The 25,057-nt window shown below is 37.3% G+C and overlaps 1 protein-coding gene across 1 annotated transcript in view; it reads left to right on the top strand.

Annotated features, from left to right (window-relative positions):
* The window catches only part of csmd2 (CUB and Sushi multiple domains 2), a 472,613-nt gene that overhangs the window by 375,001 nt on the left and 72,555 nt on the right, over nucleotides 1–25,057 (top strand). The window contains exons 42-46 of the mRNA XM_063014411.1: nucleotides 3,485–3,673; nucleotides 8,324–8,501; nucleotides 11,526–11,671; nucleotides 11,765–11,845; nucleotides 15,879–15,992. Coding sequence (XP_062870481.1) covers nucleotides 3,485–3,673; nucleotides 8,324–8,501; nucleotides 11,526–11,671; nucleotides 11,765–11,845; nucleotides 15,879–15,992 — 708 coding nt within the window. The remainder of the gene's footprint in view (nucleotides 1–3,484; nucleotides 3,674–8,323; nucleotides 8,502–11,525; nucleotides 11,672–11,764; nucleotides 11,846–15,878; nucleotides 15,993–25,057) is intronic.

The following is a 25,057-nucleotide window of genomic DNA, read 5'->3' as shown; positions in this document are numbered from 1 at the left end:
CCTCACTGTCACTGCTGGACTGAGAATAGTCCACCAACCAAAAATATATCCAGCCAACAGTGCCCTGTGGGCAGCGTCCTGTGACCACTGATGAAGGTCTAGAAGATTAAACAACTTAAACAGCAGCAATATATGAGCAATGGTGTCTGACTTTACATCTACAAGGTGGACCAACCAGGTAGGAGTGTCTAATAGAGTGGACAGTGAGTGGACTCTGTATTTAAAAACTCCAGCAGCGCTGCTGTGTCTGATCCACTCATACCAGCACAACACACACTAACACACCACCACCATGTCATTGTCACTGCAGTGCTGTGAATGATCCACCACCTAAATAATACCTACTCTGTGATGGTCCTGTTGGAGTCCTGATCATTGAAGAACAGGGTGAAAGCAGGCTAAAAAGTATGTAGAGAAACAGATGGACTACAGTCAGTAATTGTAGAACTTTAAAGTGCTTCTATATGGAAATTGGAGCTAATAAAATGGACAGTGAGTGTTGAAACAAGAAGGTGGTTTTATTGTTATGGCTGATCAGTGTACACTATACAACCACACAATACTATGTTTGTGTGTAAAATTGCTTATAGAAAAGAAAAGTCTTGCTTCCAACTTTGTTTGCAACAGTATGGGGAATGTGTGTTCCTCTCACAGCACAGACATGAGTTTGTTGTGGTGGGGGGGGGCAGAATTTTTTACAGACACACCTGAAATTTTCTCAGCAGAGTGATGCTGTCATTTTCATGCCCATGGTTTTAAAATAGGATGTTCAACAAGCTTACGGTTAAATGTCCACAGGCCAAATACTGCATGCATATTACATACTATGTTCTTTAGCAATTGAGAATGTCATTCTGTAAAACTGTGTGGCTTACTGTTTTACTGGTATGGAATGGAATTAAATGGCTTGTTGGAAAGCTAGAATCCTATGACGATGCATGTTTAATACTGCCAGTGGTTGACTATAAAGATTTCATGGCTGTAATATTACATGCACACGTAAGCAAACCTGCGAGGAAAAAGCACATTCTTAAGACAAATCCAAGGATAAAAGTTTAATCACACTATTTTTTTTAAATAAATGACATTATAAATGTTACAGTGTAGCTGTTTATCACTGTCTAAGCACAGATTTGCATGGGTAAAGGTGCAACACAAAAATGTATTAAATGCCAGTATAATTTAGATGCTTAGTCAGTCAGTCACCCACTACAGTAATGCCACTGCCTTTATAAGCCTGTAAACAATTTAGTGGACTCATGACGTATATTTTACATTCACTGAGTCTAATGCATTTTATGTCTGTATGTGTGAATCTAAATTTAAACCTTATCTCCAAAAGGGCAACTATGATCAGTGCTGGACTAAACGTTTGCAGAATTGAAATGTTACATCTATATTTACATATTTATGTGAACAACAGCATATAAATCAGACATATACAGTATCTATTAGTCCCTATAAACACTGTGATTTGCTTTGACTCTAAATCCTGCATGCAAGCTCTTGACTCCATGAGAACAGATCAGCCAATCATCCAAGAACTGCTTGAATTGGACAAAGAACTTTACAGCTGAGGAGTTTCCATTGTCTACTGATGGATTCCCAGTCATAGTGGCATAGAAGGAAATGAAAAAGCAGACAGCTTGGCAAAGGAAGCAAGAAACAAAGATATTGCTTAGAGATACATCCCAAAAACTGATGCCTACCCAGAAATCAAAGATTACTGCAGAATAAAATGGCAAGAAGACTGGTCCATCAATACCCAAAACAAACTGCATGAAATAACTCCCAACATCAATATTAAACACAACCGAGACTTCTTAAATAGGCAAGACCAGCCAATTATAACCAGGTGCCGAATTGGTCATACTGCCCTCACCCACCAACACCTGGTTGGCGAGCAGGCACCAACCTGTCAATTCTGTGCTACACCCCTAACAATCAAACATATTTTATTAGAATGTCCTACAGTTTCAGCCACCAGAGACCATTTATATAAGGTTGAGAACATGAAAGAATAGTTTGAGAAGATTCCTCCAGTTAAAATTCTAAACTTTTTAGAAATATAAAACAAATGATCTGAACAGATAATGATTTACAGTTCCAATATCTGTCTATGCCATAAAATAGCCAATATGTTGCTGATATGGCAATAAACCCAAACAAACGTTATATTCACTAAACAGTTTGGTGCTTGCTAAAGATGCTTAAAACCATTGAAATCAATCACTTTAGTTAGATTTCTATCCCAGAGTCTCATTTCCAAAAGCAAGAATCAATTCAGCTTTGTGTATGGATTTATTAAACCCCAGAATTGTTTGTTGAATCTGTTTAATTATGATATCTTAGTGAAAATTACATTGATTGTTCAATGCAGTTTTTAATCCTGCCCCATCTTACAAATTGGAAAGTCTTTCAAAATATAGGTATTTTTTATTTAATTAAATAAGTTTTTAATATAGTGTGGATTAAAATACACTATATTCCACACTATTCCCAGCGTTATACATGTAAAATACAGTAACCAACCATCAAAATAAAAGTCAAATATAGTGTTTATCTGGTAATTTATTTTACCCAAAATTTTATTTATTTAATCAATTTAGTATCTCCCAAGGCGGCATGATGGCACCGTGGGTAGCACTATTGCCTCACAGCAAGAAGGTCCTGGGTTCGATCCCCAGGTGGGGTGGTCCGAGTCCTTTCTGTGTGGAGTTTGCATGTTCTCCCTGTGTCTGTGTGGGTTTCCTCCCACAGTCCAAAAACATGCAGGTGAATTACAAAATTGTCCATGACTGTGACATTAAACTTGTAAACTGATGAATCTTGTGTAATGAGTAACTACCGTTTCTGTCATGAATGTAACCAAAGTGTAAAACATGACGTTAAAATACTAATAAATAAATAGTATCTCCCAAAATATATATAATTCAATATTTCACTGTTTATTAAAAGTCATGTACATAAAATGTACATAAAATGTTACAAGTTAGCCGCTCAGGTGGCGCAGCGGTTAAATACACTAGCACACCAGAGCTGGGATTTTGAATACATTGGACATGCTAAAAATCGTTATTTGAAAATGTAATGGTTGAAATTGTGGAAAACTACTACATACAACCCATCTGCAGTTGCAGTCCACAGTGGTTTTATTATTTCCTTTTACTTAAATGTAAACTAGATGTTAGATTTCAATAGAGAGCCAAAACTGTTATTTAATTTTCTTCATGGTCATGGTCACTTTAGCCCTACTGCACTTTAAAGAAAAATCATAAACCTTTTGTACACGAGTCCTTGCAGTTAATCAAAAATAGGCATCTGTATGGCGCCAAGCCTCATATTGATTGAGACTGCAATTACAAAATACATTATTACAGAAGCACCCACCCATCCCCAGACCCTGAAAAAAACTTATTTTGATGGACCTAAACTAAAATTGGTTTTATGTCTGCTTTTTTTTCTCTCTCCTCTCGTTCTTTAGCGTATGAGCTCCAAGAATGCCAAGATCCTGAGCCTTTTCACCATGGTGTGGTGGTGGGTGCTGGGTATAATGTAGGCCAGTCCATCTCTTTCGAGTGCTACCCTGGATATCAGCTCATGGGCCAGTCTATTCTGACCTGCCAACATGGAACAACTCGGACCTGGGATCACCCCTTTCCTCGCTGTGAAGGTAAGTTTTGTTTATTCAGTGTCAAAGGGGACAGACAAATATGTAATTGTCCAAAGTTGATCAAGGTAAAAATGTTGAATAATGGCAAGATTTGATATGGCTCCACAACTATCTAGTGAAGTTTAGGGTATTTTTTAACAAGGTTAATGTTTTAAGGTGTTACATAACTACATAACTAAAGGCTGGTGATTTAATAAATGCTGAACAGGTCCAAGTGAACTTGGTTTTAGATTAAGATGGCAAGATAAAAACAACAACAGTTATTGATGGTTTATTATTGGGATATTGATGGCAGGAGCTTCAGTCACATATTGTTTAACTTGCTGTTTTAATAGTATTCTATATTTTCAGCAAGTGGACTAAAGCTTAATTGCATAGACCTCCAGAATAGTCCAGGGATGAATTTTAGACACCCTACAGTGAATGGGTCTGGTAACTTTATGTCCTTATATTACCCTGACTAGAGAGGTCACAGTGGTTACATCATTGTCTCTGTATAAAACACTTTGTATAAGTACTTTTTTGTAGCTAAAAGTTTTATTTATAAATAAAACACTGGAGAGTTTATGGCCAGGTAGTGTTTGTGCTTTGGTGCTTAAATGTTTAATCCTGAGCAGTGGTTACTGTGTGTGTGTGTGTGTGAGAAGCTTGGCATGTTCGGCTGTGTTATTTTGGGTTTGGTTTTTCAGCATATTTTGGTTTTCTTTCAACTTTCAACAACGTGCCAACAACAACAATGTGACTTTCTGATGAACATAGATGCACCCAGTCCGTCAAGATTATGATCAGGGTAAAGTAGCTACTAAGAATAATTAAATTAAATAAATGAGTACATGGCAGTAAGTTAGCTACACATCTCCAATTCTGTCTGGTGTGTGTGTGTCTCTCTCAGTCTGTGTCTTTGTGTGAGGAAGGGGGGTTATTTAGCATAACTATACTGAGAGACAAAGGCAGAAGGTTAATAGGAAGCTTATCTGAAATGTGGGGAAAAAACCAAAGCAACTTGAGTCAGCATTTATTTTTAGAAAATGGCATAGATACTGTATATTCATTCTGCTATTTAAATGCATTAAGGGGTTTTAAGGGATATGTTTTGAATCACAAATAATCTATATCAGTATGATATAAACCTCATATAAATCAAATAATACCTGTACAAACAAAAATGCCTGCAATCAGGAAAAAAAATCAACCCGCCTAAGGAAATAAGGGTCTATATTTATCTATATGTAGATCTATATAGTTAGGTATAGTTGGTATGGTATAGTTAGATCTATATAGTTAGGTATAGCTGGTGTGGTATAGTTAGATATATATAGTTAGGTATAGTTGGTATGGTATAGTTAGATCTATATAGTTAGGTATAGCTGGTGTGGTATAGTTAGATATATATAGTAAGGTATAGCTGGTATGGTATAGTTAGATTTATATAGTTAGGTATAGTTGGTATGGTATAGTTAGATATATATATATAGTTAGGTATAGCTGGTATGGTATAGTTAGATCTATATAGTTAGGTATAGTTGGTATGGTATAGTTATATATATATATATAGTTAGGTATAGCTGGTGTGGTATAGTTAGATATATATAGTTAGGTATAGCTGGTGTGGTATAGTTAGATCTATATAGTCAGGTATAGCTGGTATGGTATAGTTAGATCTATATAGTTAGGTATAGCTGGTATGGTATAGTTAGATCTATATAGTTAGGTATAGTTGGTATGGTATAGTTATATATATATATATATATATATATATATATATATATAGTTAGGTATAGCTGGTGTGGTATAGTTAGATCTATATAGTCAGGTATAGCTGGTATGGTATAGTTAGATCTATATAGTTAGGTATAGTTGGTATGGTATAGTTAGATATATATATAGTTAGGTATAGTTGGTATGGTATAGTCATTCCCCTGTCATTCCATCTCAGACTTAGTTTAATGGGCTGGCTGTCTCGTTGTCGAATACAGTTTCAGTAACAGATTAGGTGCAGGAGCCTGCTATGTGTGCTGTTACATATTCAGTTTCCTCTTCAATGCATTACAAGTCTGATTAATACTCAGCATTGTGGTCACATCGCGTATCTTATATTTACACACATGTATTCATACAGAGTCACTGTAACCCTACCTAACCTCCCCACAAGCCTCCACAGATCAATAAAATCACTGCATGTCTCTGTGTGGTGTACTTTTGATCAGTGCTCTGATCGATACTTCATTTAGCAGGCTAGGTGATGGGAGAAAGCAAGCTGAATTAGTAATTAACAAAGCAATGAGAAGAAAGTCACGAAAGAGAAAACGGATATTAGAATACCCCAGAATAGCTTTTTTTAATCATAGTTATTGTGGAATACTTACGATAAGTATGATATTGGTAAATAACTGGTAAATGCAAGTATTGAAATTTCCACTGCACTATTATTAGCTAGGTTGCTGTAATGTTAATGTGAATTACCCCATTTATTCTGAAATGTAAAACTACTAATAAATCAATGGATATTGAAACGCCCATATTGAAACTGAACTAGTTACCCAATGTAAGTAGCCTACTTGCCTACTTAGAGGCATTTAAAGTCACACACTGGTACTGCTTTGGGTCAGAGTTTAACATTTTGGTACAGCACTAATTTGACATTTGTTTAGTATTGTTGTGTGTGGTTTAGAATACAGCCAAACTAGTGGATGTTTCGTTCAATTAAAGCTTGTCCTATTCTGATGTAAAAAAAATTGAAATCTGTTTTATCATAATTTGTATTACTTTATTATTATTATTATTTGCATTTTTTTTAATTTTCCTCCCAATCTAGTCATATCCAATTACCCGATTGCATTACGCTTACTGATTGAGGAGAGCCAGACTGTCACACGCCCCCTCCGACACGTGTTCAGTAGCCGACTGCATCTTTTCACCTGCACGAGGCGAGTTTATATGCGGATCAGCTTTGTGTACGGAGAGCCACACCCTGATCAGCACATTTTTCCTTGACTCTGAGCAGGCGGCATCAATCAGCCAGCAGAGGTCATAATTGCATCAGTTATGAGGTCCCTGCTCCGGCTCCCACCCTGTATGAACAACAAGCCAATCATTGTTCATGTAGCCGCCCAGCCCAGCCAGATGGCAGAGCTGAGTTTTGTACCGCTGAGTTCAAAACGTCAGCTCTGGTGTGCTAACGTGTTTTATTGCTGCACCACTTGAGCGGCTACACTTTATTACTATAACTTCTGAATTTTACACCTTGATATATTACATATACACTGATGAGGCATAACATTATGACCACCTCCTTGTTTCTGCACTCACTGTCCATTTTATCAGCTCCACTTACCATATAAAAGCACTTTGTAGTTCTACAATTACTGACTGTAGTCCATCTATTTCTCTACATACTTTTTTTGCTGCCTTCACTCTGTTCTTAAATGGTCAGGACCCCACAGGACCACCACAGAGTAGGTATTATTTAGGTGGTGGATCATTCTCAGCACTGCAATGACTCTGACATGGTGGTGGTGTGTTAGTGTGTTGTGCTGGTATGAGTAGATCAGACACAGCAATGCTGCTGGAGTTTTTAAATACCGTGTCCACTTACTATCCACTCTATTAGACACTCCTACCTAGTTGGTCCACCTTGTAGATGTAAAGTCAGAGACGATCGCTCATATATTACTGCTGTTTGAGTCGGTCATCTTCTAGACCTTCATTAGTGGTCACAGGACGCTGCCCACGGGGTGCTGTTGGCTGGATATTTTTGGTTGGTGGACTATTCTCAGTCCGGCAGGGACAGTGAGGTCTTTTAAAACTTCAGCAGTGCTGCTGTGTCTTATCCACTCATACCAGCACAACACACACTAACACACCACCACCATGTCAGTGTCACTGCAGTGCTGAGAATGACCCACCACCCAAATAATACCTGCTCTGTGGTGGTCCTGTGGGGGTCCTGACCATTGAAGAACAGCATGAAAGGGGGCTACCAAAGCATGCAGAGAAATAGATGGACTACACAGTAATTGTAGAATTACAAAGTGCTTCTATATGGTAAGTGGAGCTGATAAAATGGACAGTGAGTGTAGAAGCAAGGAGGTGGTTTTAATGTTATGACTTATTGGTGTATATGATGTTATATACAGTCTAGTTTTAAGGTTAAATCACTAATTTTGCTACTTAAACTGTGAAAATTGTCTCCTTTAATGGAAAAACAATAACAGGAATTATTAATAAAGGGAAAAAACTAGAAAGCAGGTAACATTTCTGACAATTAAAGTGATTAATAAGGGAGCTTTTTTTAAGGTAGTGAAAATGAAACGGATGCAAAGGAGCAAGGGAGCTGGTGCTTAGTTGAGTAAGTTTGTTTGCCTAGCGGGTTTCTGTCTAAGATGGTATCTGTCGCTCCACCTCTCTTGACTCCCTGTCCTTTATCCTGCTGCTCTGGAAAAGGTTATGCTCTTATCTTACTGAAACAAACTGACCCTTGCTTCACTTGCTAACAGGCTTTCTTACTTAATCTTCAACCTTAGCAGGTCACATTAAAGAAAAAGTGTGGCATAGAACACAGCCTCTTTTTTCCCTGGTTCCCCTTGGAATCTGCTTTTGTGGAACTCTTATTCATACTGTCATTTATTACACTCTTCTGTTGCTTCATAGTGCCTTGTGGAGGGAATATTTCATCCGACAACGGAACTATCTTTTCTCCTGGTTACCCGGAGGAGTACCCCAGCTCAGCAGACTGCACATGGCTAATTACCGTGGCTCCTGGTCTAGGTGTTCGTCTTAACTTCACCCTGCTGCAAGTCCATGGGCCACATGACTTCATCACTGTATGGTAAGCTAGCTATCTCTTGTGCTCTTTTATTACTCTCTAATGCCTGACTAGATGGATAGGCTCACTTTTCACCCTAAAAACTATTTGGTTGTGATTTGTCTGTGTTTTTTCCATGATGTTTTTTGCTTGTGTAATCAAAGTCTGCATGCTCATGCACAGAAGATAGTTGTAACAATAAATAGCTTTTTGTTTTTGGTTATGCTGCTTAATTCTTAATTGTTGTTTAAATATCAGTGGTGCTATTATTTGGCCGGCATCTGCACAGACATTATTGGCTAATGTTTTACGGGTTGTTTATGGCTGAAACAGCCTAGCCATTAGGAGGTGCACTTGTCAGTGAGCCTCCTAAGTGTTGGTACCAAGCCCAGATAAAAAATAGGAGGGTTGGGTCAGGAAGGGCAAGACAGGGTGACTAGAGTAAGGGGAAAAAAATCTAACCCAAAACTAGTTATACTGCATTTAGCATTACCTAAAAAATAAAAAGACTTAAATAAAATTTTTAATATCTTGTTTGCCAATTATTTTTAAAAGTGTAAATTAACATCCCTAAAAATAAATAAATAAATAATAAAAAAAAGCCAATTAAATGGTGCAGTAGTCAATGGTACCAAGCTACCACCAGCATGGTACTACCGACTGTGTCCATGTCATGACCAACCATGACAAATATGTCACACTAGGCACCAAAACAAATATATAAAAAATAGTGTGTGTGCTTCTGGTTTAAATAAATAATAAAAAGTTAGAGAGGGATGAAAGCCAGGTCTCAATCCAAAGATTAGCAGTTTAAAGATTAGCAGTTAAAATGAATCCAAAGATTAGCAGTTAATCCTGGTTAAACTCTGCTAATTTTCACGTAATGGCTTAGTCTTTCTGTCACAAGGTGATGAGCACTTTACGTTAGAGGTGCCAGGTGTAACCACACCAGAAGGCTTAACTAAGGCTGAACAATACTGTTGCTGATAAGCTACAACATCTAAAATAAAATAATAATAATGAGTCAAAACTCAAAAAATACATAAAACAAGACCAAACCAAAGCTGCAGCCCGAAGTTGGACTTGAGAATAGAAAAGAAAGGGGACCTCATCACTAGGCAAAACGTGTATAGACTGGAGAAGAAACTAAAGGAACTCGGTGGTGCAACTGAGCCAGCTACTTAATACACCAGCGAGTTACAGCCCAAACTCCTGCTAGAGAACCTGACAGTGAACCTCAGCAATCTGGCATCTGCAAATGCACAGGAAAGCTGCCACACAACCACTGGACAAAAGTTCAGGATGAGTCCCTGTGACAGCTACAACACATGAATGACTCCAGTCTCCACTGGCTGGTCTCCTAGAAACCAGTGCCAACCAAAGAACAATGGAAGAGGTCAGGTAGATCATCAAGTACTACCTTCAGCCAGGCATATCAGCCCAAACCATGAAGGGACTAATGAACAAGACTAACAGACAAAGAAACAGACATGAAGGAGACTTAGAAACAGACATTGAGTCTGAAAAGGTCACACCTAAATGAGTTTTGGTAAACAGGCTATATTATCTTTCCCAGCACCCTCAGTGCATCTCTGTAGTTTTATACAAAATTGGAATGTACTGTAATGGTACTTTCCCACTGCTTATGGAAGAGTGAAATAGGCAGCCAGCAAAATCTTTCCTCCTGGCAGCATGATTGTAACTCAGCCAAGCAGCCCTTACTCAGCCAGCCTGGCTCCTTCTCTGAATGCACAGTACAGGATGTAATCTCTAGTGTACACTTAGAGACACACTGGCAAACAGGTTATAAGCTGAGTGACTGGTCTAAATCGGGTTCAGGATAAAGGCCAGATTGACCTAGCTGCATGCAAAGATAGCCAGGGTGGCTGGAAATCCTCTAAAATAATTGACCCTAAGTCACAAAAGAACCTTTTAAGGCAACAGGGGCCAGGAATAAGTGAAGAATAGCACACATTTCCTCAGTGTTAAGGAATCAATGGGGATCTTCCTTTGTGGGAGCTACAAAGGAATCAATGGGGATTTTATTTGTTTTAAAAATGTTGGATGCATGTTGGATCTGCTAAAGATTTTGCATCAATCTAGACTAAAACAAATATCTGATCCGAACCAAAAATGAGGCTTCTAAGTAAAAACAGCAGTAAATAATTCACTTTGTTTTCAGGTCATGCCAGTAACCTAAACGAGTGTAAATTGATGAAAGGGGTAGCAGTTCTTTATTTTCTATTCATTGTTGAGTAAATGTAAGGTTTTTAGAAGTAAAAGTAAAACAAAAATGTGATTAAAATAAATGTAGTGTCTGACTACATTTTAGAGAGAAAAGAGAAAGAGAGAGATTTTTTGTATTCATACCATTAATATAATTAAGCTACTAGTCCAACAGTTCTCAACCCCCAGTGGATTTTATTGCATTACTTTGCTTCATATGCATAAAGTTAAGGTCTAGTGATTTTTTGCATTAGCAAAGGACATACTGGCTGCTTTTGATAGTTGCTTTGTCATAACCAGTATAAAATCGAGGTAAGATCATTTGTCTTTATTTACTTGGGTGGCACTGGCACTCAGTGGGTAGCACTGTCGCCTCACAGCAAGAACGTTCTGGGTTTGATCCCCAGGTGGGGCGGTCCGGGTCCTTTCTGTGTGGAGTTTGCATGTTCTCCCTGTGTCTGCGTGGGTTTCCTCCGGGAGCTCCCACAATCCAAAGACATGCAAGTGAGGTGAATTGGAGATACAAAGTTGTCCACGACTGTGTTCGATATAACCTTGTGAACTGATGAATCTTGTGTAACGAGTAACTACTGTTCCTGTCATGAATGTAACCAAAGAGTAAAACATGACATTAAAATCCTAATAAATAATACATAAATACTTGATATGTGCTGTCTGAATAAACACCAACATTTGGATATCTGAAAATATGGAATATCTAGTCTGATTTTCATTTTGGTGGGCATACTGTGCCAGGGTATGTCTTTGCTTTTTGGTATATTAGATGCCAGAAATATTCATCCATTGTTCTATTTCTTTTAGGGATGGACCACAGGAGAATGCTCGAAAGCTCGGTGTGTTTACCGACAGTGAACCCAACGGACCACCTAGCAGCACGTCCAATCAGATTCTCATCCGCTTTCGTAGCAACTCTGAAAAAGGCGGACTCTTCAAGATTAACTATCAAGGTGTTTTCTTATGACCTTTGCATCTTCACTGATTTTAAAATGGAAAGTATTTGTTTTTATTTACACATTGTATACTTTTTGCCCTCTTTCTAGCCTACAGACTGCAATTTTGCTTGCCCCCTCCCATCATTCCTAATGCAGAAATTCTGATGGCCAGCAAAGAGTTCAAGATAGGTATGTGTTATATATGCTCACGCTCACAAATGCACACTCATTTAGTCCAAAATTTATCGAGTGCCAGACTCTGGTGTGCGTGTGGCCGCTGCCAATGTATGCATAGCATTTTGAACATAGACCCAGACTGCCAGTTCATTTTCAGGCTTGAGTGCCTCTCATTAATAATGTTCCCAGAATAGCAGAGGCAGACACACACACACACACACACACACACACCACAACACACTCCCTTCTCGAGAACTCACTATGAGAAGGGAAAGCTGTGTTTGTGCCAAAACAACAAATCCCACAGGGTTGTGCTGATATGCTGATTCATTGCCAGAGCTGGCAAATTGATTAATACAGAATTTAAAGAGGGGGGTCTCATTGTGTTAGCGTGATTATCTTTTATTTATTTATTTTCTGTTGATTTCCTTTTCTGCCTCAATTTCATCATCCCAGTTGCAGTGCAAATGTTCTTTTCTTTTTGGAAATTTCTCATGCATTTTCCCCCTAAAATCACATTCATTTGATACTTTTTTTTTTGTTACAGTCCTTTATTCATTACTTCATTTTCATCTGCTTCATGATGGGAAGAGTCACGTTGAGTGGAGATACTAAATTGTCCATGACTATGTTTGATATAACCTTGTGAAGTGATTATTCTTGTCTAAAGAGTGATTATCATTTCTGTCATGAATGTAACCAGTGTGTAAAACATGATGGTAAAATCCTAATAAACAAACAAACATGTCAATGAAGCACATACACTAAACTCAACTTTAACCTTCTATCAGAAGCTTGTTTTTAGTTAATACATTAGCAGACATTGGTCTAGAACTAGAGTCTAGAGACTAGAGTCTATAATTTCTCAAATTTGAGAAAAATGTAAAATAGAAACATACTAGTGGTCTCACATTTCTGGGCTCCACTATATATGTTATTTGGATCAAGTGCAATTGGTAAATCATACAGTGATAAGCCGAAAAAATCTTAGCACCTTATAAAATAAAAAATAGCAGCAGCTGGTTTGTTGCAACTGTGCAAGGCATGGTCTGGAATATATTAAATGTTGAATAAATGTTGTTATCGGAGAACATATGTAAATGTGCAGGTCTGGGTGATTCTGATAACATCCAAATTGTTATGGCCAGATCATTGACAGTGGTTTAAAAATGAAAAACCACGGTGTTGAGCTGCCAAGACTTTTTGTTGTGATAGGACAATAGCTACTGTGTCTGGTGTAGACAAACAGCAAAGGTACCGATGCTCAAATAGCAGTTTAATACTGGTTATGAGGTAAATGTGTCACAAAACAAAGTGCATTGAAGCCCTTATGTATATGTGGCTGCACACTAGCAAGCCAAAGTACTTATGATGGCAAGTGAACATCAGAACAACACAGCAATGAAAGAAGGTCATGCATTTGTTTTGAACGTGCTCAGGTGGTGCAGTGGTCTATTATGCTAGTCCACCACCACTGATATCTGGGTTTGAATGTCTGAAGGGGAGTGGCAAAAGCCCAGCAATGGATTGGTGTCCTGACCAGGGTATTGCCCAGTGTTTCCGGCCACAACTTTTACCAGCACAAAGCAATTGAATAAATACTATATAAATAGATAGATATAGAGACACACACACACATCATTTAGTAACATCTCAAAATGTAAAATCATTTTTTTCATTTTTATTTAACCTTTATTTAACCAGGCAAGTCATTAAGAACTGCTTCTTATTTACAATGGCGGCCTGGCAAAAAGCAAAGCCTCATGCTATGATAGAATGAATTCATGCTGGCCTAAGCAAAATTTAATAATTCATGTTGTCATTAAAACAATAGGGGGAACATGCTGAGTTTTGAAATTCATGTATCATGTAAATTTTTACTTACATTAAAATGCTGACTATATTATTTGGAATGAAAAAAACGAGATGCAACATAGAAGCATGTTAACTAGTAGTCTTAAACTTTTGGCCCTCAATGTAAGTAATGATTTGCAAGCATTCAGTTGTAATTAAACAAATAATTAAAATATTGGGAATAAAAAAAATCTTAACAAATATATGCTTCATATAGCAGGTTTGGATATAAGTAGTGTTATGTGACCTAAAATACTATCTCTAACACTGCCTGTAATTTGTACAGTCAGCAGCACTAGTCTGAATTGGTGTAAGCGACTTTTTTTGTTGGCCTGATACAAATGCAACATGTAATCAGGACTCCATCGAGGTTTAAATAATGTCACCTCTGGCACTAACTCACACAGATTCATGGCTGTTTTGATCATTGATTATGCACCACATTAGCTTAATTCACTGCTATAGCAAAAGCTGGTGTCTGTGTAGACAACACACATACACACAGCATCTTCAGGTAAATAATTATTCTCCGTTTACAAGTTTGTTTACTGATCCTGTATTAAAGGGTCGATTAAAAATGCAGCAAAATAGTCTCGTCCATGGGTGTTTAAATGTAATATTTCACAATTAGTTCATGCATTATTAAGAACAGTATGATTTACCATTTTAGCTTTGTTGCTGTATTTGAATGCATGTCTGTAAAATCATTTACTCTAAACACAACATATGGCCAAAAGTATGTAGACAACTCTTTTTGTTAGTTTTTTTTATTTAGCATTTCCTTGTGTTCCAGTCACATTTCTGGCTAGCAGGACATTACATTTTTAACATGTTTAACATTAATTGTATGTTTCCAACATTAGAGCAACATTTTGGAAAAGGTCATTTCCTTCCTAGATTGTGCCCATTTGCACAAAGTGAAGTCTATAAAGCACGTGTCAAACTCAAGGCCCGAGTACGTAGTATGTACGAGTGCTAAAATCGTACATAAACCGCATCTCCCAAAATGCATGCCAATTTTGTGACCCGCAAAGTTCACAGCATCTCGCCACTGGACGGCAGTATTTCCACATCAGCGTTTAACTGAGGCGGTTTTCAAACAAGTGATGTTGAGAAATATTTACAAATAATTCCAATATTTACAAGAGAAAATTAAAGCAGAAGGAAGGTCATTTAATAAAAGATGAGAAAGTAAATACAAGTTTGTGCTTCAAGAAGAAAAAATGGTTGTGTTATGAGGCCGTGTCTGTTGTAAAGTAATACAATATAAATGTAGATATACATTATAAATATACAGTGTAAATTTGGCATTTTGACACCAAACACAGAATTTAGCCTCCAAGAAAAACAACAAATTGTCAAAGACTTAAAAGGCAGACTGCAATCACAGCAGGATACGTTACAATCGGCCCTTTGAAGGCCACCATAATGCAGATGTGGCCCTTGGTGAAAATGAGTTTGACACCCCTGCTATAAAGCCATAGTTTGATAAATTGGTGTGGAGGAAATGCAGTTACTAACCTTAAAGACATTTGGGATAACTGGGAGCACTGATTGTGAGCCAGGCATTCTTGTCCAAGATCAGTGCCTGACATCACAATGTTTTTTCCCCCTTTGAATGAGCAAAGGGAAAGTTTTCTCTGAGGAGTGGAAGGGTTTATACTGTAGATGCAAAAGAGCTGGGACTTTATAATAATACTTATTGTTTTGGAATAGGATGTCCAACAAGCTTATGGTTAGATGACCGCATACTTTTGGTCCTATAATGTATCTACAACCAGTCTTATAATCCTTAGCATCTCAGTTCTGGCAAATCCCTAGACATTTGAGTGAAAAAGAATGTTTTACCACATCCTTAATTACACTGCATTGCAGCTCAAGTACGTCAAGTCATCTTTTGTCTTTTTCCTCCCTCCTTGTATCCGTACCATGATTATATCAGACAGTGAAAAGAAATGTCCTTCATCAAGCCTTGAGTCAGACAAAATTCACCAGTAATTGCTCTCTCTGATATGCACCCTGCTCCATTTTCTGGGCTCATGCTCTCCATAATCAGTTATGGAGTTTGTCATGTCCCAGACATCCACATTATTTATTTATTAAAAAGGATATAAATAAATGATGGAAAAATTTCAACTCAATCTCTGTACCCCACCCTCTTCTCTGTTCTCTCTTTCTATTCACTTCACAGGTGATATAGTGCGCTACAGGTGTTTGCCTGGGTACCAGTTGAATGGAAACAGCATTTTAACCTGCCGCATGGGCACTCACCTTGAGTTTGAAGGACCTCCACCTTCATGTGATGGTAAGACTTAGTTATGGTAATTATGAGCTGCCAAGCATTTATGGACACTTTAGCTCTTGCTGCACTTCTGGAAGTAACATTTGAATTACAGTTGAAGATGCAAAAAATGCAACTCGTAACAATAAATCATCAAATGTTAAAATCCACTGTTTTTATTCCTTTATTTGTAACAAGTCTTATTTGTCATTTTTATAAAGAACACTATAGGGCCAAAAAATCCCTTTTAGCCATATCAACGGCTTTCATTGTTTCTGGTAAGACTTTCCACAAATTTTCTTTTTTACCCTCTGCTATCAGACTCAGTGAGTCTCCCTACAGTCAAGGCAGCCAGACCTAATGTTGTTGGACTGATTAGGGTTGTTTTTCCTAGAACTTACACCACTTACATACACTTTCACTTTATTTTCTGAACTCCTAATTTGCTGTCATGTATTATTATTATTATTATTATTATTATTATTATCTATCTATCTATCTATCTATCTATCTATCTATCTATCTATCTATCTATCTATCTATCATCTGTCTGTCTGTCTGTCTGTCTGTCTGTCTGTCTGTCTGTCTGTCTGTCTGTCTGTCTAAAATGTGCATTGTTTGTTAGAATATTGTTCAAATTCTTTTGAAAAAACTCTTGTGAGGTCAGAAACTGATGTTGTACAAGAAGACCTGGCTTGCAAACAACATTCCAATTCATTTCAGATGTGTTCAGTGGGGTTAAGGCCACTTCCTTTACACCAAACTTTCCAAATTCATATCTTTATATACCTCACTTTGTTCTTAGAAGTAAAGTCATGCTGGAAAATGCACTTATTCATTCTTTTATGTAATTGATTTTATAGTCTTGTCTGCAGTGGGCTTGGCTGAAACACCTGAAGCCAATAATTAGAGGTGTTTTTTATCTACTTTTGATCTACTTTCGGCCGTTTTTTGTACCTTGTCATTACACCCTCTTCCTGCATTTCACCAATAAAGCATCTGTTTATAAGATGGTTGAACATGTGACACATTAGAAAAAGAGAAGGAATGATGTGCTCACTCTGTAGCTCTCATTTAAAAGGCCAATTTAGAGCACTTCTACACAGCAGTTCAACATCTTAGACGGAAAAGTTCTGCTTAATTGAACCAAAATAGCTTTTTCATGTTCAAGAGTGCTTGCAATTAGCCCTCTGATTTCACTTGCACACAGACCCGTTTACTAAAGGTAGTGGTGGTGTGGACTTCCAGAGTTGTTTTTAGATTTGGTCATTTGTCAGCTGACCACAGTTGTTGTTAAGACTAAACACCAATAAACATGGACAGCACACCAAATTAGTTTGAATTATTTATAAGACCCAAATCATTAGGAATAGGGGTAATGAATAATTCAAATCAGTTATTGATAAATCACTGGGAGGTCAGTTTTTTAATGCATGGATTACTGTGTGTGATTCAGCATTAAATTATTCCTGAGGTGAACTGTAGTAAGCAGTTTCTTTATAGATTTCTTATTCCGTCTAATAATTCAAGCTAAATTTTTCACCAAAGCTAAATACTTTGCATGAAAAAAGGAATGCAGTAAAACGCCTTGTAACAAAAACTCGTTAATTTATTTAACTCTTTGGTAATAACAAGAAAGACAGGCATACAATGTTGTTTTGGTGCCTTACAACTTAACAGCCTAGGGTTCAATCCTCATTTGCTCTAGATTTAGACCTGTTTTAACCCTAAGCAGAATTGGAGCAGTTTTCCAGTTTGGTGGAATGGTTTTCTATTAAACAAAATCTAGAATTCTGTCCCCCCCTTCCCCCTATATTGATGTAGGACTGCTCCCATCTCCCCCAAAAATTCTTTAAAGTTTAGTTTTAAATCTTAGTGAGGTTGTTCTTGATTTTAAGCCTAATAATGCATAAGGCATATGAATACAAAACAGCTAAGTTCTTTCTTTCTTTCTTTCTTTCTTTCTTTCTTTCTTTCTTTCTTTCTTTCTTTCTTTCTTTCTTTCTTTCTTTTTCTTTCTTTCTTTCTTTCTTTCTTTCTTTCTTTCTTTCTTTCTTTCTTTCTTTCTTTCTTTCTTTCTTTTTTCTTTTTCTTTCTTTCCTTCTTTGTTTCTTTCTTTCATTCTTTTTTTTCCTTTTTTCTTTCTTTCCTTTTTTCTTTCTTTCTTTTTTTTCTTTCTTTCCTTCTTTTTTCTTTCTTTCTTTCTTTCTTTCTTTCTTTCTTTCTTTCTTTCTTTCTTTCTTTCTTTCTTTCTTTCTTTCTTTCTTTATTTATTTATTTATTTGTCTTTTTTTCTTCTTTCTTTGCTTCTTTCTTTCTTTATTAATTTATTTGTATTTCTTTTTTCCTTCTTTCTTTCTTTATTTATTTATTTGTCTTTTCTTTCTTTCTTTCTTTCTTTGTCTTTCTTTTTTTTCTTTCTTTATTAATTTATATGTATTTATTTGTTTCCTTCTTTATTTCTTTATTAATTTATTTGTATTTCTTTCTTTCTTTTTTCCTTCTTTCTTTCTTTCTTTCTTTCTTTCTTTCTTTCTTTCTTTCTTTGTTTTTCTTTTTTTCTGTTCTTTTTTCTTTTTTTCTTTATTTTTTCCTTCTTTCTGTCTTTTAATCTTTTTTCTTTCTTTCGTTCTTTCTGTCTGTCTTTCTTTCTTTCTTTCTGTAATTCTTTCTTTTCTTTTTATTTTTTTCTTTCTTTTTTTCTTTCTTTCTTTGTTTATTTGTTTTTTTTCTTTGCTTAGCATATGTATAAATAATTTTCTGTTTACTAGCGCTGCATCATGGAAAGAATTGTAGCTGCATTTCCGACTTTTGAAAGCCTGCTGAAGAGGCACAGCCTATTAGATGCACCTAATTACAGTGGGGCCAAAAAGTATTTAGTCAGCCACTGATTGTGCAAGTTCTCCTACTTAGAAAGATGAGAGAGGTCTGTAATTTTCATCATAGGTACACTTCAACTATGAGAGACAAAATGAGAAAAAAAAATCCAGGAAATCACATTGTAGGATTTTTAAAGAATTTATTTGTAAATTATGGTGGAAAATAAGTATTTGGTCACCCACAAACAAGCAAGATGTCTGGCTCTCACAGACCTGTAACTTCTTCTTTAAGAAGCTCTTCTGTCCTCCACACTGTATAGACAGGAATCAGTAATGCTCCTGACATATGCACGGAAAAAGAATAAAGCAGATATAACCAGGGAAATAAAAAATTATGAAAGTTATTGCTATGGTTGATATTGCTCTCTTTTACTATATTTTAGGTCTGGCCATGACCTCCTCACTCTTCACAGCAGAGTGCTTTTTTTAATGAGGGTAATTAATCTTAAAATTAATTAGGTGTCAACAGTCTACTGTACCCGCCATATCATAAAGCCTTTATATTAAGAGCCAACAGAGCTAGCTTACACTTGTTACGGTGTGTTTGACTGCTACCACTGACTGTCAGTTATATAAATAGACTACTAGAAATCTTTAAATAAAAAGAGCAGAGAAATAGTTTAGGCGAGTGGGAAAGGTATTTTTAGGAATGTCTGTTGGCCTTTCCCATATATGCTCATTTGCCAGGTTATTAATTCTGCCACAATGAGCTTCTGCACAGGTATAACATTTCAGCCAAACTCACTCTACCTTACCAAATGAAGCTGGCTATAACTATTAAGCAATTAAAATGTTGTTACCTAATGGTCCATATGGATGGTAAGACTGTTCACACCTGCCTGATGTGATCAAAACCAAAAAAGAATGAAAGAAACTTTATTTGCAAACACATTGCAGACTATACCAAATAACATTATTACCACTGGGATCCAGGATTTTAAACCCCATCAGTGCTATCAGCTGTCTACATACAGACATGATTGACTATGACTGAAGGGGGATGGGCAAAGCCCAGTGATGGATTGTTGTCCTGTTCAGGGTGTGTTACTACACTGAGCCAAGTGATTTCAGGCAAATCAAATCCATTGTGACCCCTACCAGGATAAAGCGATGGTAAAATAAAATGATGTACAATTATAAAAAGGCATAGCCAGAAATAGCCAGTCTCACTGCTAAGATTCAAAATAGTTTAATAGGATGATGCATGATAGTGATACCATATTCTATTTTTCTATTGCACCATTACTGATTGATTTGAATGAGTGGTGGACCATTTTTAACACAGCACTAACACAGACATCATATTGCTATGAGAGTATTGGTAGATCTGATTAAGGTGTGAACACTTACCAGTCGCATTACTAAACACAACCTTGTTGGTTCCCATACAGATGTACAGCTGGATTGTAGCTCATATTTTTCATACAAAATTGGGTAAATTCATTTTTAATTTTTTGACAGCAGAAACAGGAACAACATAATGTGAAGAGGTGATTCCAAGGACACCACACAAGTTCTAGTAAAAACATTTGTCTTGGGGAAGTTAATGTTGAGGCATAATGTATTATATTACTTTGCCAGACTACCTACTAATGCCCTTGCACTTGATTAGTTGTATTTGTTGGCTGGTCTATTTCTAACCCAGCAGTAAGATGTTAAAATACCCAGACAGTGTTGATGTACCTGATAGTCTTGTTCCAGCACAACACTAACATGTCAATGTCATGTCAGTGTCACAATCATGCTGAGAATGCTCCCCATAACATCTGGTCAGCACTGGTACTATGTTGGTTCTTTTTTATTTATGGCTGAGGTAGGGGGTGATGATTTATATCAACAGAGCTACTGTGGATTAAAGTACACATATACTGTATGTTATATGTATTAGATAAACTGATTAGTAAATGTACATATATAAAAATAAGCATTATGAATAAAGGAAAAGCTCATTCAGTTAGTATGTGTATGAATTAAGCAGGCCGTGTTGATGCTTCACTGCTGAAGAGTCTCAGGTTAAATCCTAAACTGTCTAATGCCTAGTTCACACTACACGATTTTTGCCCTGATTTTCGCTCGCCGACAGGTCACTGCTAGATGTGCCAGCTCGGAGGCAACTCAGCGTTCACTCGTTATGTTTGAACTGTTCAACGATTCAAGTGGCTCGCAGACTTAATAAAAATTTGTAGCATGTTAAATAGCTGGACCAGTCGGCGAGTCTAAATCCTGTAGTGTGAAAGGTGCTGCGATCAGGTTGCTAGTGGCAGCGAGTGCTATGTCAAACTACAGCCAGTGAGAACGCAAGATGGGAATCCCAGGGGAGGAGTTGTAAAACAGAGGCATAATATAGTTTCTATCAGAATACATCAGCACACACACAAGCTTTACAGTATTTGTGAGCTTATTGTCCACGCCAAACCATAATCCCAACGTTGCATTGCACAAATATTTATTTACCTCCAACTCACTCTAGCCTCATACTAGCCCAATCCACTCAGATTCATTTATTTTTCCTATTTGCTTTCACGCTGCATATCAGCTCACAAACAACTTTGATCGCTCGCTTTTTGTTGACGTGCGTTTTTGGACATGGTATCATTACACCCCTTGTCACTTCTCACGTGTGTTTTTGTGACAAAACATAGTTTGGGAGAGCAGACAGACTCATCTGATGGTAGATTGTATAGTGTGTGACCCCCTATCGCCAATCAGTCATGTAGTGTGAAATCCACAATGGCTTAAAATTCATAGATTCTTCTTATTACTTCATCTTACAAAATGTTCCAACATTTCTGGAATTGGGGTTTGTTTAAATTGACAAAAATGATGATGCAGGTAGTGGTGATTACTTACACTTTCAGTGTTTAGATTAAATCCTTAGCTCCAGTTATTGTTTTCTTATACTATGGTCATACTTTTGTCCATGAATCATATAATTTACTGAGCATCTTAGTAAATGGTGGCAAAGCAGGTAGTGTTGGTGCTCTAACATTCCAGGAACCTGTTTTTGATTACTGTCTATGTATAGTCTTGCGTCTTATTTACGTATGCATGGAGATTTCTTGCAAGTACTGATTTTTCCTCCAGCCTCTGGAAACATCCCAGTGGATTTCTGAGATTTGCACTGCCCAGTATAAGGGGTTAGTCAAGATGAATAAATGAATAAATTAACAAATTAATAAACTAATTATATCGTTTAGTCTAGACAAACCAGAAAAGGGCTTAGTAGAAAATTAACAGCAAATGGTTTGGGGAGAAAGGGAGAGTAGTGGGTTGAATAAAAAAAAAAAGAAACAGCTCATTGAAATGCAAGGAATATACAGGCTGCAGCTGCAACACTACCCACCCCACCCCCACCCACCATCACAGTTCACAGTGGTCCACCACACTCTCTCCCTCTTACCCTCTTGCTTTCTCATCTCCCTCCAGGTCAGCCATTCTTTCTGTTTGTTATCTCTGCTCTACAGAAAGCACCACACTTACTTTGAAACATACTGTACAGTGACCAAACAGAGTTGGAACAATACTTGTACCGAAAAAAGCATTGTCCAAGAAAATAAAGTATTGCTGAAGTTAAAAAGGTAGCGGTAGTAATTTAACTGTAGGTAAATATTGCCTTCACTTGTGCCAGTGTGACTTATAAGCATTACAAAACAGTCAATGACTGGTGTTTTATTACATAGCAAATCAGCCAATGCCAAGGCAACTGCTCATCAAAAGCAAAACGTTGAGTGGACCAGACAAGCCAAGATAATTCATGCATTTAAATGCCATTTGTAATAAACAATGCAGGGCTTTTATTGGCTATATGCACCACAGTGTTTTTGAGAGAACTGCAGTCAGGCCATTCTATCACCTGCACTTTGATTATACTCCCATGCTGCTGTAACATGCTGAATCTGTCATGTGGAAATAAGCATTGATGTTTCTTTAAGTTATTTCATCTGAAAGGAAGCATATGCTGCTCCAATATGTGGATATACACCGATCAACCATAACATTCTCCTTGTTTCTGCACTCACTGTCCATACTTACCATATAGAAGCACTTTGTAGTTCTACAATTACTGACTGTAGTCCATCTGTTTCTCTGGATGCTTTGTTAGCATGTTACGATCGTCTCTGACTTTACATCTACAAGGTGGACCAACTAGGTAGGAGTGTCAGTGGGTGGACACGATATTTAAAAACTCCATCAGCATTGCTGTGTCTGATCCACTCATACCAGTACAACACACACTAACACACCACCACCATGTCAGTGTCACTGCAGTGCTGAGAATCATCCACCACCCAAATACTACCTGCTCTGTATTGGTCCTGTGGGGGTCCTGACCATTGAAGAACAGCATGAAAGGGGGCTAACAAAGCATCCAGAGAAACAAATGGACTACAGTCAGTAATTGTAGAACTACAAAGCACTTCAATATGGTGAGTGGAGCTGATCAAATGGACAGTGAGTGTAGAAGGTGGTTTTAATGTTATGGCTGATCAGTGTAGATTTTATGCCATGACCACCAATATTTCCTTATGCTATGACAGACATTGGCTTTCAAAATGAAATGGTGACGAGAGACGGCTAGGATGACTCACTGCTGAGCTTATTCCTAACCCAAGTGCTGTGGCTGAACAGAATCAGAACAAAGGGATGCTTAAAAACTTCACTTCTAATGCCCAGGCCCTTGTTGCTGTGAGGCGACAGCACTACCTACTGCGTAAATGTGTTGCTGTGATTTGTATTTAGAGATTAGAGAACTCTCTTAATAGACATCACAAACACAGAGCTTGCTGTTTACTTTACCAGCTAGGTCAAAACACCAAGCAAAGACTCAGCACTGCACTGAGATGAGAGTTTGTAGTGCTTAGTACAGGTATAGTGACAGTAGGGTGGTGTCTTATGGTAGTTTTGGAGACTTTGTGACCACTGACAGACACTGACTGACTGACTGTGTATGTACAGCATATATACTGTGTGTATGTATTCATTTTAATGTATTTATTTTGCACACATCTTACTATTCTCCGCACTGCCCTCAGTGTATATATACACCAATCAGCCATAACCATCTCTTTGTTCTACACACTGTCCATTTTATCAACTCCACTTACCGTATAAAATCACTTTGTAGTTCTACAATTACTGACTGTTTCTCTGCATGCTTTGGTAGCCCTTTTTCATGCTGTTCTTCAATGGTCAGGACTCTTCCAGGCTGGCTAAAGAGCAGGTATTATTTGGTTGACCACTGATGAAGGTCTCGAAGATGACCAACTCAAACAGCAGCAATAGATGAGCGATCGTCTCTGACTTTACATCTACAAGGTGGACCAACTAGTGTCTAATAGAGTGGACAGTGAGTGGACACAGTATTTAAAAACTCTAGACAGCGCTGCTGTGTCTGATCCACTCATACCAGCACAACACACACTAACACACCACCAACATGTCATTGTCACTGCAGTGCTGAGAATCATCCACCACCTAAATAATACCTGCTCTGTGGTAGTCCTATGGGGGTCCTGACCACTGAGGAACAGGGTAAAAGCAGGCAAAAAAAATGCAGAGAAACAGATGGACTACAGTCAGTAATTAGTAACTACAAAGTGCTCCTAGTGTGTGTGTGTGTGTGTGTGTGTGTGTATATATATATATATATATATATATATATATATATATATATATATATATATATATATATACTGTATATATATACAGTATATATGTACATACACTTTTTCACGTTAGTTTTGTGTAAATGAACACAAAATATCTTTTAAGAACCATTGTTAAAAGTCTGTTTCAGGTAGCTAAAGAAAAGGAAAGCCAGGAAAGGAAATGCTTAGGTCTCCTGTAGACAAAAGAGTTGCACTAGTCTATTATCAAGATTACTAGACACTTAACAGCAGTCTTGTGTAAATCCCATGAAAAGAATTCATCAGATGTTAAAACGACGGGTCCCACCCAATAGTGACAGGTTAGCAGCATTAGAAGAACAGTAGAACAGAAACTGGCTATACAGAACTGCTCTTGCATTTTCAGATGCTGCAATCTGAATGTCATTTATGGAGTAAACAAGAGTGCCTTCTTTAGGGTGGCATTCATATCTTATTTAACAACTTTCTTTTCTTCTGTTCTCTTATTTGCAGCAATTAAGGTGTATTTTTAAACCTTAATGCATATCTTATTTTTTGCTCCTGAAATTGAAGAAAATCTTTG

The sequence above is a fragment of the Trichomycterus rosablanca genome, chromosome 2, assembly GCF_030014385.1.
Source record: "Trichomycterus rosablanca isolate fTriRos1 chromosome 2, fTriRos1.hap1, whole genome shotgun sequence".
Lineage (NCBI taxonomy): Eukaryota > Metazoa > Chordata > Actinopteri > Siluriformes > Trichomycteridae > Trichomycterus > Trichomycterus rosablanca.
The sequence above is the reverse complement of the archived record's forward strand: the minus strand, read 5'-3'. Positions and strand labels throughout refer to the sequence as shown.